The sequence below is a fragment of the Littorina saxatilis genome, linkage group LG17 (assembly GCF_037325665.1).
Source record: "Littorina saxatilis isolate snail1 linkage group LG17, US_GU_Lsax_2.0, whole genome shotgun sequence".
NCBI classification, from domain to species: Eukaryota; Metazoa; Mollusca; class Gastropoda; order Littorinimorpha; family Littorinidae; genus Littorina; species Littorina saxatilis.
Genome location: NC_090261.1, coordinates 61,670,006 through 61,686,351, shown reverse-complemented (window position 1 = coordinate 61,686,351; position 16,346 = coordinate 61,670,006). Strand labels below are relative to the sequence as shown.

General features: G+C 41.2%; 1 protein-coding gene across 4 annotated transcripts in view; it reads right to left on the bottom strand.

Annotated features, from left to right (window-relative positions):
• Positions 1-313: 313 nt before the first annotated feature.
• The window catches only part of LOC138951992 (cytochrome P450 3A8-like), a 31,847-nt gene continuing 15,814 nt past the window's right edge, over positions 314-16,346 (bottom strand). For all 4 annotated transcript variants that reach the window (XM_070323568.1, XM_070323565.1, XM_070323567.1 and 1 more), the window contains exons 3-15: positions 13,369-13,465; positions 12,875-12,927; positions 12,391-12,484; positions 11,324-11,446; positions 10,682-10,770; positions 8,818-8,978; positions 7,729-7,862; positions 7,346-7,445; positions 6,598-6,755; positions 4,294-4,382; positions 3,651-3,788; positions 1,746-1,911; positions 314-1,208 (exon numbers count right to left, since the gene is read on the bottom strand). In XM_070323568.1, the coding sequence (XP_070179669.1) occupies positions 1,125-1,208; positions 1,746-1,911; positions 3,651-3,788; positions 4,294-4,382; positions 6,598-6,755; positions 7,346-7,445; positions 7,729-7,862; positions 8,818-8,978; positions 10,682-10,770; positions 11,324-11,446; positions 12,391-12,484; positions 12,875-12,927; positions 13,369-13,465 (1,486 nt within the window). In that variant the 3' untranslated portion in view covers positions 314-1,124. The remainder of the gene's footprint in view (positions 1,209-1,745; positions 1,912-3,650; positions 3,789-4,293; positions 4,383-6,597; positions 6,756-7,345; positions 7,446-7,728; positions 7,863-8,817; positions 8,979-10,681; positions 10,771-11,323; positions 11,447-12,390; positions 12,485-12,874; positions 12,928-13,368; positions 13,466-16,346) is intronic.

Sequence of the window (16,346 nt, the reverse complement as noted above, 5' to 3'; positions counted from 1 at the left end):
ATGAATTATTATGCACAACGATAAGTTGGTGCTTTGGGACGACTTGTATCTTTGGCTCAAAGATCAACCTGGTATATAATCAATAAGAGTGAACATGCATGATAATGTAAATACTGAATTCCTACTCAAACCAAACAGTTCAAGGACTACTGCACGATTATCTCTGATTTCTTTTTGTATAGAGATATGGAAATATGGGTGAGGGTAGGGAAGAAGAGAGAGAGAGAGAGGGGGGAGAGAGAGAGGGGGGAGAGAGAGGGAGGAGAGAGAGGGGGGGAGAGAGAGGGGGGGGGGGGGAGAGAGAGAGGGGGAGAGAGAGAGGGGAGAGAGAGAGGGGGGAGAGATAGAGGGGGGTGGACAACAGGAGGAAGACGATGAGAGTGACAAAGAGCCACAAATTAAAGACAAGATGGAGAAGGACAAAGAGAGAGAGAGAGAGAGCGAGAGAGAAAGTGAAAGAGAGAGAGGGACAGACAGAGACAGAGAGACAGGGAGAGAGAGAGACAGACACCGAGAGAGAAAGAGAGAGATTCTGTTTTTAAACCAGTGTCTGCATCTCTCCAGCTCTTTGCTTTCTGACTGTATAATATAAAATCAGTTTACAAATACAGAACACATTTATCATTCAACATGATGAAGTCATGATGTAGCTGCCTAAATAAAATAAGGAACGTTTATATTTCCAAATTTACATAATATCAATGCGCACAAAATATAGTTGCACACAGCCTTATCATTTAACCGGTCCTGTTTGGGGCCATTGAATAATGTCACATTGACACACATAATTATTTACACAATGTTTGATTCGTTCTGAATACAGGTACATCAACAACAGTTATTTACACGCATATCAAACCAATATGTCTGACGCATCAGTGGAGGATGTGCTTATAGGCTAAATACGAGCACATAAAAAAAACCACTCTTGAATTTCGTGATCTCGGATTTGCAAAGAACGAAGCGAAGAATCGCAGGCAAAATGAGCACAGGTATCGTAAACATCGCACGCAAGAACACGTTTCTGTTTATGACCTTGAAAACGTTGCTGGTGTCATCTTGAAAACATGTTTGTTTATGACCTTGAAAACGGTGCTGGTGTCACCATGAAAACGCTGCTGTCCTCATGCAGCTCGGCATTCGGCCTTGACCTTGATAGGAACATCCGGGATCGCCAGCCCAAAGGCCTTTCCAAGGTTGATTTTCTCCTGAACAGAAAGCATGTTCGACATGTGCAATTATAAATGTTGTTACGTTTATTACGGATAGATTAGTAGGCCTCTTTTGCCTTACTTCTCGATACGGAGCTGTGAAGAGATGATGATGGAACTTTATTTTTCAAGGATAGAGGTTTAAGGCGACGCCTTTTCTTACAACCGGTCCTTACTTCTAATACAAATGTCTAATAAATGATAAACAAGTAAAGCAACATGACAAATAAACAAATTAAACGAACGACCCAGCAAGCAATCGACAAGTAAGCAAACATATAACATATGTCTGAGAGAGAGAGAGAGAGAGAGAGAGAGAGAGAGAGAGAGAGAGAGAGAGAGAGAGAGAGAGAGAGAGAGAGAGAGAGAGAGATTTGAAATTGAAATTCACAAGTTGGAAATTCTGTTTTGGTTGTCACACGCACACACACACACACACACACACACACACACACACACACACATACATACACACACAAACCTCCAGACTTCTCCTACAGACGCACATACAATGAAAATACCAATACAACTCACGGGTGTGGAATCACATTTGAAGAACCTGAAAGCCCGGTAGATCCTGACGGCTGCAAACTTGACCTCGATCATCGCCAGTCTCATACCTATGCACTGTCGGGGACCGTACCCAAAGGGAAGTTCCGCGGCGAGGGGGTCAAGCTTACTTCGGTTTTCCTCCAGAAACCTGTTAACAATAAAATCACCCAGCCTGTTCATAGAGTATTTTGAACACAGAATGAGAGAATCCTCAGGACTCTGACCATTATTCTTGCCCGAGACTGAGCGCCAGCAACGCTTTCGAAGCTAAGTTTATTATTTGTACCATAAGTCTGTCTGTCTCTTTTGAAGAGCATAAGGTCGACGTACTTGAGTATGTACTCTGTGTGTGTGTGTGTGTGTGTGTGTGTGTGTGTGTGTGTGTGTGTGTGTGTGTGTGTGTGTGTGTGTGTGTGTGTGTGTGTGTGTGTGTGTGGTGTGTGTGTGTGTGTGTGTGTGTGTGTGTGTGAGTATGTGTGTGTGTGTGAGTATGTATGTGTGTGTGTGTGTGAGTATGTATGTGTGTGCGTGCGTGCGTGCGTGTGCGTGTGTGAGGTAGAGAATCTGACTCAGCACAGCAGAAGGCCTTTGGATTATATCCCCTGGGTATAAAAAGAAGCTAACGTTTCTACTCGAAGACTAAATGGTAAAGACAAAAGGGACTATGTTCCTACGTTTCCGGGACGAATTGCTCGACTACAGGCCTTCTGCTCAAAGACACACAAAAGTGAAGGGACTATATTCTGACCTTTCAGGGACGAGTTCCCACAGACCTTCTGCCCAAAAGAGATTTTATTCTGGCCTTTCGGGAACTTTTTTTTTGCTACAGACCTTCTGCTCAAAGATCATGCAGTACAGGGATTTGTGTGTCCTTTCATGGACGAATTTCTCGGCATTAGGCCTTCTGCACAACGACAATAAAATGAAGGGTCTTTGTTCTGGCCTTAGCGAAGTCGTCTTCGCAAAGTCAACTTCACAAAGCTCGCTGCACGAAGCATTGGCACTAAAGGTTTGGTAAAAGGACTTTTCGAAGTCTTCGCGAAGCTAACTGTGGGGGCAATAAAGGAAGATCAGTACAGTTTTGTTTTTCGTTTTCTTTTTCGCTACAGGCCATCTGTACAAGGACCATACAGAAAAGGGACTGTGTCCGGACCACCCAGCAACACAGGAACGTCACTGGAACGATGAACGCACAGGACAGGACGCGCCGACCGTCGAAGACACCATGAAGTAAAGTTAAAAAAAACAAAGGATTTCTGTACTCACCGATACAAGAACAGCACAAGACGATACGAATTTTCGCTTATGAAAATACACCATGGAGTACACAATTCCTGGCAGTATAAACACAGGAAAGGTCCGCCATCATCACTGCTATAGGATTTCTGCTCAAAGACTATACTCTTTGTTCTGACGTACCTTTCAGGAATAAATTCTCGGCTATAGGCCTTCTGCTCAAAGACTACACAATTCCTGGCAGTATAAACACAGGAAAGGTCCGCCATCACCACGGCTATAGGCCTTCTGCTCAAAGACTACACACTTTGTTCTGACGTACCTTTCAGGAAGGAATTTATCGGCCATAGGACTTCTGCTCAAAGACTACACACTTCGATCTGACGTACCTTTCAGGAAGGAATTTATCGGCCATAGGACTTCTGCTCAAAGACTACACACTTTGATCTGACGTACCTTTCAGGAAGGAATTTATCGGCCATAGGACTTCTGCTCAAAGACTAACTTTGTTCTGACGTACCTTTCAGGAAGGAATTTCTCGGCTATAGGCCTTCTGCTCAAAGACTAACTTTGTTCTGACGTACCTTTCAGGAAGGAATTTCTCGGCTATAGGCCTTCTGCTCAAAGTCTACACACTTTGTTCTGACGTACCTTTCAGGGAGGAATTTCTCTGGCTCGGGGAAGATGTCCGGGTCATGCATGAGGCTGTGTATGGGGATGATGACTCCGCATCCGGCAGGGATCGTGATTCCGTTGATCGTGACTGTCTCCAGGGCTTTTCTGTCAATTCTGTGGCAACAAAAAAGAAGTGGGTAATGCTAACTAACCTACATGGCATTCTTGTCTATCCTGTGTCAAGAAAGTATGAGGTTATCCAGGGAAGTGCAAATCTGTTGTCCTGGTAAGCCTGTCAAAATGTTAGCTGTTTTGTTGCGCTTCTACTACTGTTCCAAGATGAAAGAATTAAAAGTAAAACAGGGATTTGAGAATACTGTTGGTGGTAGCACACACACACACACACACACACACACACACACACACACACACACACACACACACACACACACACACACACACGCATACACACAAACTCGCACACATACAAACTCGCACACACACACACACACTCTTACTCTCTCACTCTCACACTCTCTCACACTCTCTCACACTCACTCACACTCTCACTCCCTCTCTCATTCCCTCTCTCACTCCCTCTCTCACTCTCTCTCTCTCACTCTCTCCCTCTCCCTCTCTCTCTCTCTTTCATTGCGCGTAGATTGACCTTGTGACTTACGCTGGAACAGGTGGAAACAACCGTAAACTCTCACGGATGGCTGCTTCGAGGTATTTCAACGTTGAGACGTTTTCATACGTAGGATCTTCCTGGAAAAAGAAAACTCGTTTTAAACTGTTGGGAGATGACCAGTTAACTTCTCCTGTCGTATGAAAAATCTGAACAAGTCGCGTAAGGCGAAATTACTACATTTAGTCAAGCTGTCGAACTCACGGAATGAAACTGAACGCACTGTATTTTTTCACCAAGACAGTACAGCTTCGTCAATCCCCGCGTGAAGGAAATCGCTCACCTTCCACGTGCAAAAAGTAGTGATATTGACACGCCAGATTGGTGCGGTAGCGTATTGTGCAAAGCAGGAAAGCGCGCTTTTCTGTATTCTTGTTAACTTTCGGAGCTTGTTTTGAATACAACCTATCATATCTATGTTTTTTGAATCAGGAAATGATAAAGAATAAGATGACATAATTTTTGGATCGATTTCTTAAATTTTAATCGGAAGACTAATTAATCTATTTTCGTTAATTTTGATCACATTTTAAGAGTAAACATGACATATGTATACATTTTTAGATTCAGAATGTGATGAAGAATACGATGCAATAAATTATAAATCTGTTTGCAAAAAATCGATTTTAATGACAACTTTAATGAGCAAACTCATTAATTAAATTTAAGCCTTCAAGCTGAAATGCACTACCAAAGTCCGGGCTTCGTCGAAAATTACTTGACCAAAATTTCAACCAATTTGGTTAAAAATTGAGAGCGTGACAGTGCCGCCTCAACTTTCACAAAAAGCCGGATATGACGTCATCAAAGACATTTATCCCAAAAAAAGAAAAAAACCGTCTGGAGATACCATACTCAGGATCTCTCATGTCAAGTTTCATGAAGATCGGTTCAGTAGTTTTCTCTGAATCGCTCTAAGCAGGAAGCATATTTAGTCAAGTTTTGAGTAAATATTTTAACATCGAGGGGGAATCGAAACGAGGGTCGTGGTGTATGTGCGTGCGTGCGTGCGTGTGTGTGTGTGTGTGTAGAGCGATTCAGACTAAACTACTGGACCGATCTTTATGAAATTTGACATGAGAGTTCCTGGGTATGAAATCCCCGAACGTTTTTTTCATTTTTTTGATAAATGTCTTTGATGACGTCATATCCGGCTTTTCGTGAAAGTTGAGGCGGCACTGTCACGCCCTCATTTTTCAACCAAATTGGTTGAAATTTTGGTCAAGTAATCTTCGACGAAGCCCGGGATTCGGTATTGCATTTCAGCTTGGTGGCTTAAAAATTAATTAATGACTTTGGTCATTAAAATTCGGAAAATTGTAAAAAAAAATAAAAATTTATAAAACGATCCAAATTTACGTTTATCTTATTCTCCATCATTTGCTGATTCCAAAAACATATAAATATGTTATATTCGGATTAAAAACAAGCTCTGAAAATTAAATATATAAAAATTATTATCAAAATTAAATTGTCCAAATCAATTTAAAAACACTTTCATCTTATTCCTTGTCGGTTCCTGATTCCAAAAACATATAGATATGATATGTTTGGATTAAAAACACGCTCAGAAAGTTAAAACAAAGAGAGGTACAGAAAAGCGTGCTACCCTTCTTAGCGCAACTACTACCCCGCTCTTCTTGTCAATTTCACTGCCTTTGCCATGAGCGGTGGCCTGACGATGCTACGAGTAAAATGGCATTGCGTTTCATTCTGTGAGTTCGACAGCTACTTGACTAAATATTGTATTTTCGCCTTACGCGACTTGTTGTTAATTTTGATCACATTTTAGGAATAAACATGACATATGTATACATTTTTAGATTCAGAATATGATGAAGAATACGATGCAATCAATTTTAAGTTTGTTTGCGAAAAATCGATTTTAATGCCAACTTTAACACACACACACACACACACACACACACATACATCACGACCCTCATCTCGATTCTCTACGTTAAAACATTTAGTCAAAACTTGACTAAATGTAAAAAGGAGGCAAATGCACAGATACTCGAAAATATGCACTCAAAAACTATCTTGCATAATTATAAATCTTCTTGCGAGTGAACAGTGCATCACTGGATACGGAAGGCATAGGGTAGGTAGTAAGGGATAAATGATAAGTCCCGCGTATGAAGCAATCACACGCACGAACGCACTTACACGTAGAAAGACGAACCCACACACAGACAGACACACACACGCACTCACACACACACGTACGCATACACACACACACATACCCCCCCCCCACACACACACACAATAACAGAAAACACTGATGCTTACATCTCCGATGTTGTCCCTGATTTCCTGGTAAATCTTTTCCTGTACTTCAGGGCAGCGGGTCAGGTTGTATGTGAGATACTGAAGAGTGGTGGCCGTTGTCTCGTAGCCCGCTATCATCACGATAAACCCCTGGCCGATAATCTCTCCTTTTGTCATGCCTGGACATACAGTAATACAATACCTTGTATTGGACACTATAGTAAAACAATGACTTGTATGAGAACAATGACTATTTCTGTCAAATGGTTTTTATGGTTAAAAGTATAAATAACATTTATGCATCGATCCATTTAACTTAACCTTTTAGTTAGAGTTTCTGAAAGAAAATGACGATTGTTCGCATACAAACACTCACCCCCCCCCCCCCCCTTCACACACGCACACATAGCCAGAGGGAATGACCACACGTACGTCTGTGGCTCTTGACTCGATATTGTGCGACTGGTCAGCAGAGTCAGTGATCAGGACAGAGTCAGCTTGTACCTCTACCACACACACACACACGTACACAAACACGTACACACACACACGTACACACACACACACACACGTACACACACACACATACACACACACACACACACACACACACACACACAGAATGACTACACGTACGTCTATGACTCTTGGTATTGTCAGTGATCTCATCAGAGTCAGCTACGACCAATACCACACACATACCCACACACACACCACACCACACACACACAAACACACACCCACACCCACAGGGAATGCCTACACGTACGTCTATGACTCTTGGTATTGTCCGACTGGTCAGCAGAGTCCGTGATCTGGTCCGAGTCAGCTTCGGCGTCCACCAGCATCTGCAGCAGGTCCGCCGTCTTCTGCAACCACAGTTGGAGTGACATTTAAAGCACATTGCGTGCGTATCTCTCTCTCTCTCTGTGTGTCTATCAGTCTCTGTGTGTGTGTGTGTGAGTCTCTCTCTCTCTCTCTCTCTCTCTCTCTCTCTCTCTCTCTCTCTCTCTCTCTCTCTCTCTCTCTCTCTCTCTCTCTCTCTCTCTCCAGTGACGATAGTTTAGTTTCAGGCCGACAAACTGACTTAATGCATTCATATTCATTGACGCGACTGTATGTGCGTGAATGTGTGGCTATGCGTTTGCTTACTTGTTCGCTTGGTTCTTGCTCCCGTCGGTTCTGAATCATCTGTTGCATGGCATTGATGAAGAAGAGCGCGTGCTCGTTGTAGAAGAAGGACACAGCCACCTTGCCCAACCACGGGCCCATGAAGGGGAACATGGCTGAGGAACGTGCACGACACATGTGTTTTATTGGTTCAAACATAAGTTTATTTTAACAAAAGTTACAATCATGACATGTATACAAAATACACAGGTAACAGCAAGAAGCTAGAAGCTTATAGTGGTGTTCCTGCATGGACAGTACAACGTAAGGCGGTAACGGCTGAACAATTCGTCTAAATAAACCAAATCTATTGATAACATAATAAACGTTGCATGTGTTTTATTCACCAAAGCCACGGGTAAATACATTTTGGGATTAGAACAGAGAAATAAAGAATGAAAGAAAAAGAGAAAGAAAGAAAGAAAGAAAGAAAGAAAACAACAACAAAAGAAGAAAGAACGAACGAAATATATCAAGAAAGAAAGAAATAAAGAGAGAAAGAAAAATAGAGAGACAGACAGACAGAAAACAAAACGAAAAAACTAAAAAACAAATAAACAACCAAACAAAATATACGAAAGAAAGAAAGAAAGAAAGAAGTATAACAAAATAAGGAACAACAAAAAAGTTTTAAGGTGTATAACATAGTGATCACTAGTGTTCAAATGACCAGGTAGGAACACCATGTGTTTATTATGTATGCCTCTTTTGCTAGTAGAACTAAGTAATGTGACACAAAGAGTTCACATTTTGTCACAGAAAAGTCGAACACTCCTGTTTAGAGTGTAAAATCAACTGTCCTCGGCCAGGCACTTTGACACAGCGGAACCTTACTTTTCAGACACCCCCAATTTAAGACTCCCTCCCTTTTAAGACCCTGTTTTTGCAGATGTTCTGTTCGTAACTTCTGATAATTTACCAGCATTTTAAAAATGTTAAGACTCCCCCCTTTTTAAGACATGATTTTCTCAGATTTGTGGAGGTCTTTGGGAGCGGGAGGGGTGTTCCCCTGTACAATTTTCTGTGCGAGAGAAGAAAAGCCACAAAACAGGTGAGAATGTAACGACTTACTGACGAAATAAATCATGCTGCGAAGAGAGCCTCCTCTTGTCATGTTCTCGAAGAGCGCCTTGCAGTGCACGACGAAGGGTTCTCCTTCCTCGGTCTGAGAGTTGGTTTCCAGGCCGAACGCCGTCCCCGCGATCACGTCCATAGTGTAGGATCCGAACACACTGACAAACGCATGGATGGAAAAATAAGCGGTTAGTTGGTTTTTTTTTCCTCACTTTTGTTTTTTGTTTTTTTGTTTTGCAAAGGCAAATGCCTGATATTCATAACGCGAAGTAGACTTCAAAAAGTAGACTTCAACAAGCTCGCTGCACGAACCTTTGACACTGAATTTTTGGTTAAAAAAAACACACAACGCGTATTTTTCGCGAAGTCTACTTCGCGCTCAATTATTAAGAAAATAAAGCCTGACTTTGTAAACAGCTTACATATAATTATATACTAAGCGTCCCTTGTTGGACTGGGTGGCCGAGTGGTAACGCACTTGCGCTCGGAAGCGAGAAGTTGCGAGTTCGACCCTGGGTCAGGGCGTTAGCAATTTTCTCCCCCCTTTCCTAACCTAGGTGGTGGGTTCAAGTGCTAGTCTTTCGGATGAGACGAAAAACCGAGGTCCCTTCGTGTACACTACATTGGGGTGTGCACGTTAAAGATCCCACGATTGACAAAAGGGTCTTTCCTGGAAAAATTGTATAGGCATAGATAAAAATGTCCACCAAATACCCGTTTGACTTGGAATAAAGGCCGTGAAAGGTGAATGCTCGCCTAATAGGCTACTGAGCTTTACTGGCCGATGTGAATGCGTTATATAATTATTGTGTGTAAAAATGTCTGTTTGTCTGTCTGTCTGTAAAAAATTCCATTTCAAACGGCAGAAATTAATATGTAAGCGCCTAGGGCTATATCTAGATTAGGCGCATAAAAATGATCACAATAATAATAATAATAATATGTGCGGTACAAACTTATTGTTAAATCCAAGAAGCATGTTAATCATTCATGTTACACTGTTCACGTATGTACGCACGTATGTGTGCATGCATACATTTACACAACAGTTATACAAAACTAGATGATTACCCGCTTCGCCGGGTACCGGCTTCGCCGGGAAGAAGTAGAGCCGACTACGAAGGAAAGGAGATAAACGCGCAAAACACTGGAGACCTTCTAAAAATAGTAACGTGCAGTGACCTTCTAAAAATAGTAACGTAGTAACGGGAATATGGATTGACGCCACACGGAGGAAGGGAGATAATCGCGGCTGAAAACACTGGAGAAGATAAGGAAGAGTTACTGGTAGTGGATCCCGACAACAACAAAACAAAAACAAAAACCAAAAAAAATCGGTTCAGCGCGCACAACGCTGCGCGCTGAGAGCACGTGTTGAAATATCTCATCGATGAGGTTGTGTCCGGGGTGTAGCTGAATACGGTGTCCAAATTTGAAAAAGATCCACTGAGAACTTTGGCCGTGCTGCTGCATCGCGAACAGACAGACAGACAGACAGACAGACACTATAGTCGTATATATCTATATATAGATGAAGGGGTAGCTCAGGTGGTAGAGCACTGGACTTGTGATCCTAAGGTCGCAGGTTCGAATCCGGGCCGGGACGGACACAAGTCAACTTGATGTGCAGACTCAGATACGGTATCCACGTTCCACCCCCGTGTCATCACTGTGGCACGTAAATGACCTCGGTCATTCTGCCAAAAATGCAGGTGGCTAATTACACCTAAAAAAAAACATACACCTGGGTAGCGCGACTCTGTTGCTGCTAGCTTTCCACTGGGTGGAAGCGACCCGAATTTCCCAGTTGGGGGACAATGGAAATGAAATAAATGAATGAATGAATGTGAATAATACTTACTCCTTGACATCAATGTCTTGGTCTGTGCGAACCTTCTGCTCAATGTTCTTGGTCAGAAGATTAGAGCAGCGGTTTATGTAGTGACTCATCTGGAGAGAAAAAAAAGCCAAAGATACGTAGAGGCTACACGCCGAGTCTCAGTGGATGTAAACAAAATTGGTCGAAGTCTTCTTTTTTTTTAATTTTTTTTTTAATTCGGTCGAAGTAAGCAGATCGTGAAAATTACTGGCTTCGGCGACAACCGAACTCTAGACTCAAAGATTCAAAGAATTCACTGTAATTATAAAAACAAGGAACATTGCCTGATAGATTTTATAGTTTGATTTGCATGTGTTCAAACGTGTAGTTGTTAGTCTGAATGCGTTATAAATGTGCTGTCTACAGCAGAGATCTATATTATGCACATTCAAGCGTTTGCAACTTCTCGACACACAAACACAGACTCACCCATCCATAAAACACACACACACACACACACACACACACACACACACACACACACACACACACACACACACAACACACACTCCACCCAACACACATCCAACAATAAACAAAAACAAACTAACAAACAAACAAACAAAAACACACACACACAAACAAACAAACAAACTGAACAAACAAACAAACAAACAAACTCACAAGCTTGAGTTTGCTTCCGCTGAAAGTTGGTGTCATCATGTTACGGATCCGTTTCCACGCTGTGCCCCCCGCGAAAAACAAGCCCTTGTCTATGTCGGGAGGTCGCATGCCCCGCACCAGGTTCTGATAAAACAGACCAGAATCACAGTCAGTAATAAACACTGAAAGACACAGATAGACCGAAGCAAACACACATAATTATAGACAGAAGCAAAAACACATTATAGACAGAAGCAAATACACAAGACAGACAGTCAGTAATAAACACTAAAAAACACATAAATTATAGACCGAAGCGAAGACACAGACAGACAGAAGCGAAGACACAGACAGACAGAAGCAAATACACAAGACAGACAGTCAGTAATAAACACTAAAAAACACATAAATTATAGACCGAAGCGAAGACACAGACAGACAGAAGCGAAGACACAGACAGACAGAAGCGAAGACACAGACAGACAGAAGCGAAGACACTGACAGACAGAAGCGAAGACACAGACAGACAGAAGCGAAGACACAGACAGACAGAAGCGAAGACACAGACAGACAGAAGCGAAGACACAGACAGACAGAAGCGAAGACACAGACAGACAGACATAGAGTAAGTAATAAACACGGAAAGACAGAGATGCACAGACACATGATATACACATAGTAGACAGAATCACAGGCAGACAGATAGACCAACACACATACATATGTTGTTTGATCCTGTTACCCCCTTTGAGGCACGGAGGATAACAATTTCACAAAAGCAAGAGATCCCTCGCAACATGTTCAAGTCATGCACCACCCCTTAACCTCCCCTCTCTCACACACACACACACACACACACACACACACACACACACACACATACACACACACACACACATACACACACATACACACACCTCCCCCTAACCTCCCCTCTCACACACACACACACACACACAACACACACTGACACACACACACACACACCCTCTCCCTAACCTCCCCTAACACACACACATACACACTCACACACACACACACACACACACACACACACACACACACACTGACACACATGAGTGACTCACCCTGTCGCCAAAGTTGTTGAAGTGTTTAACCATGATCTCCCGCAGCATGTCCAAGTCATGCACCACCAGAACCGGCCCAACTCCGAAGAAGAATCTACATTTGGCAAAGGGACAATGTAAAGTTTAAACATCTGTGGTCTACAATAGAGAATAGCACATCGGGGGAAACAGCAAGCGCACACATTATCCTAGAATGACTTTTCAACTGTCTCGATGTCATCATGAGCAGTGGAAAATTAGGTCCCTGTCAGATTAGTTTGACACGACCTTATTTACATGATATACCCTCTTGTTACGTTATGGATGGTCCCTCCCACGTGTGTAGAATACAGTTTTGTTTCAGTTTATGTAGTAAGACCAGTAAAACTATCATTCCAGATAGTTCATTTAACATAACATGAATACACTTTCTTTTCAACTTAACGCCATGTTCGGGTTTGTTTGTATGTCTGTAAAAAAAACTATTAAAATTCTTCACACTTACCCATATATCTTGCCATACTTCTGTTTCCATTCTGAATATACTCGGAACTGCGACTATGAAAGGAAGAGAAAATGTCACTTTAACTCTATGCTCAAAAAAAGAAACAACGAGAGAGAGAGAGAGAGAGAGAGAGAGAGAGAGAGAGAGAGAGAGAGAGAGAGAGAGAGAGAGAGAGAGAGAGAGAGAGAGAGAGAGAGAGAGAGAGAGAGAGAGAGAGAGAGAGAGCGAGCGAGGGAGAGAGGGAGAGAGAGAGAGAGAGGGAGGGAGGGGGAGAGAGAGAGAGAGAGAGAGAGAGAGAGAAAGAGAGAGAAAAAGAGAGAGAGAGTAGTAGTAGTAGAAGTAGTAGCAACATCAGTAGTAGTAGTAGTAGGTGTAGTTGTAGTAGTGGTAGTATATGTTATTGTTGTTGTCGTTGTTGTGGTTGTTGTAGAAGTCTACGTGAACAAGTAAAGACTATTGAAACCGTGCACGTGTAAGGGGGATAACGCACACACCGTTTCCATGACCTCCCTGGTGTTGCCGACCAAAGGCCAGGGTTTGGGGCCTGGGAGTCCAATCGAGGACCACGTGGAGTGGGTCCATGTGCCGTACCTGCTCAAACAATGGTCAACAGTTGAATGGGCTGTACAAATACACCTTAATAATGGTAACACGTTGAATAGGCCGCTGTACACGTCACTTTAAAAAAAACTGTCACACACACACACACACACACACACACACACACACACACACACACACACACAAACACACACACACACACAAACACGCCACATACACATAATGGTAACAAGGCGAATAGGCTTCACACGGCACTTTCAAATAATGGTGACATTTAAATATGCCGTACACGTCACATACAAATAATGGTGACATTTAAATATGCCCTACACGTCACATACAAATAATGGTGACATTATAAGATGTTTGGTGGCTTGTTGACAGACCAGCTTTTTTTGTTGGTCCAAGGGGACCATATCGTCTTTTGTTTCATCTTTATCGACCAAGGCCGAAGGCCGCGGTTGATAAATATGAGACAAAAGGCGATATGCTCCCCGAGGACCAACAACAAAATGCTGTTCTGACGACAAGCCACCAAACATCGTTTTGGTCATCATTTTGGTTGTGCAACAAAATGCACAATAACCCACAATGTTGTTCGTGACAAGGATGGTTGTTTCATTATTATGGATGTTGAATTTTTGAAAAAGAGGTACACTATTGTAATTATATATGGACCTAGCAGTGGAGATAAAGCCTCCTTTTGTGAAAATATAAGCGCAATGGTTAGACAGATTGGAAATGATTATGTTATTATTGGTGGTGATTGGAATGTTGTGTTAGATATGAAAGTAGATATGAGGAATTATGTATGTAATGTAAATAGGCCTCAGTCAAGAAAAAAGATAAGAGATATGATGGATCTTTATGATTTGATAGACGTCTGGAGGGATCTTTACCCCGATAGACGCCGTTATACATGGAGGAAATTTAATTCCCTTAAACAAGGGAGATTGGATTATTTCCTGATGTCAAGTAATTTGTTGATGGAGGTAAATGGTTGTGACATTGAGTGTGGTTATAGATCTGACCACTCGCCAGTAACACTTACATTAAAGACAGAAGATATAAAAAGAGACAGACCTTTTTGGAAATTTAATAACTCGCTGATGTTTGATAGTGAATATGTTAAAGAGTTAAAGAAACTAATTATTGATGTGAAGAAGTTTTACGCACTGCCAGTGTATGATATGGACGGTATACATTTAATACACAATAATGAAATACAATTTACAATAAGTGATCAGTTATTTTTTGAAATCTTGTTATTGGAAATTAGGGGAAAGACAATTGCCTACGCCTCCGAAAAGAAAAAAAGAGAAGTAAATATTGAAAAAGAACAGTTATTAGAAAATAATGTGACCAATGATTCCTTATTACAGATTGAAATGTTAAATACCCAGCTGGAAAATTTGAGGAAGAAAAAGATTGATGGTATGTTGATAAGATCAAAAGCTAGGTGGCAGTTAGAAGGAGAAAAGGTGAGTAAGTACTTTTGTAATATGGAAAACCGCCATTATCAGAATAAGACCATGAGTTTTTTGCAAAATAGCGACACTGGTGAATTGATATTTGAACACAGACAGATTTTGCAAAACGTGAAACAGTTTTACGAAGATTTGTATAATCTGCAACCAACAGAAGACGTTGATTTACAGGAACTATTTATGGAAAAAACACATCCCGTTTTGACAAATGAAGACAGAGATAATATTGAGGGGAATCGTACCTATACTGAAATGTGCACAGCATTACGGAAAATGAAAAACGGAACAAGCCCAGGACCTGACGGGTTTACAACAGAATTTTATACATTTTTCTTCCAGGATATTGGATTATTGCTGCTACGTTCTGCAAATGCTGGATTTCAATGTGGAGAATTGTCCGTTACACAGAAACAAGGCATTATTACATGCATTCCGAAACAAGACAAGCCAAAACAATTTATTAAGAACTGGCGGCTTTGGTTAGGAACTTTAAAGTTTTGCAAAAGAAGATTTTTGCCTGATATGAACTTTACCTGGAACCCGGATAATTTTAAAGCACTTGGTGTTATTTTTTCAGTAAATGTATCCGAGGTTGTTTTTCTTAACTATAGAAATAAGTTAAAGGAAGTTCAAAAACTTCTGAATTCATGGACCAGAAGGAACCTGACACCTTTTGGTAAAATAACAGTCCTAAAAACCCTGGCTATTTCCAAATTGACACATTTGTTTACGAATCTACCTGATCCAGACGAACAGTTTATGATGGAGCTAAATAATATTTTTTTCAAATTTCTTTGGGGTGGAAAAAGAGACAAAAATTTTAAAAGAACTACGGTCACCCAACCCGATGAAGATGGAGGATTAAAGATGGTTGACGTGTCATCTCTAAAAATTGTTTGGTTAACAAAGAGTTGTTGGTCTTACTGGATTAATATCAAGATTATTGTTTAAAGCATGTCCATCTGTTATAACAATTAATATGAGAGGAGAAGAATTTGCAAATGTTTTGATGCAGAGAATGGAAAACCCGTTTTGGACTGATGTTTTTAAACATTATATGAAACTATATGGAAAATGTGAACCTACAACCTTTAACGATTTTGTATCAGAATGTTTACATTATAATGTTAATATTCGCAGAGATAAAAAGACAGTGTACATTCAAAACTGGATTGACAATGGAATTGCTCAGATTGGTCATATTTTGGGACAAAATGGATACTTATCCTATCATGCGTTCAAAATTAAATATCCAAATGTGCGAGGAGATTTTGTATTGTATCAAGGTGTAATCCAGGCTGTTAAAAAATATCAGAGAAAAATCGGCTTAGAATTTGATAAACATTTTATTATGACAGAGCCCATTGTGTGGAAATGTATTTGTAAAGGTAAGACACAACTTATTTACAAAAAACTGATTGAAC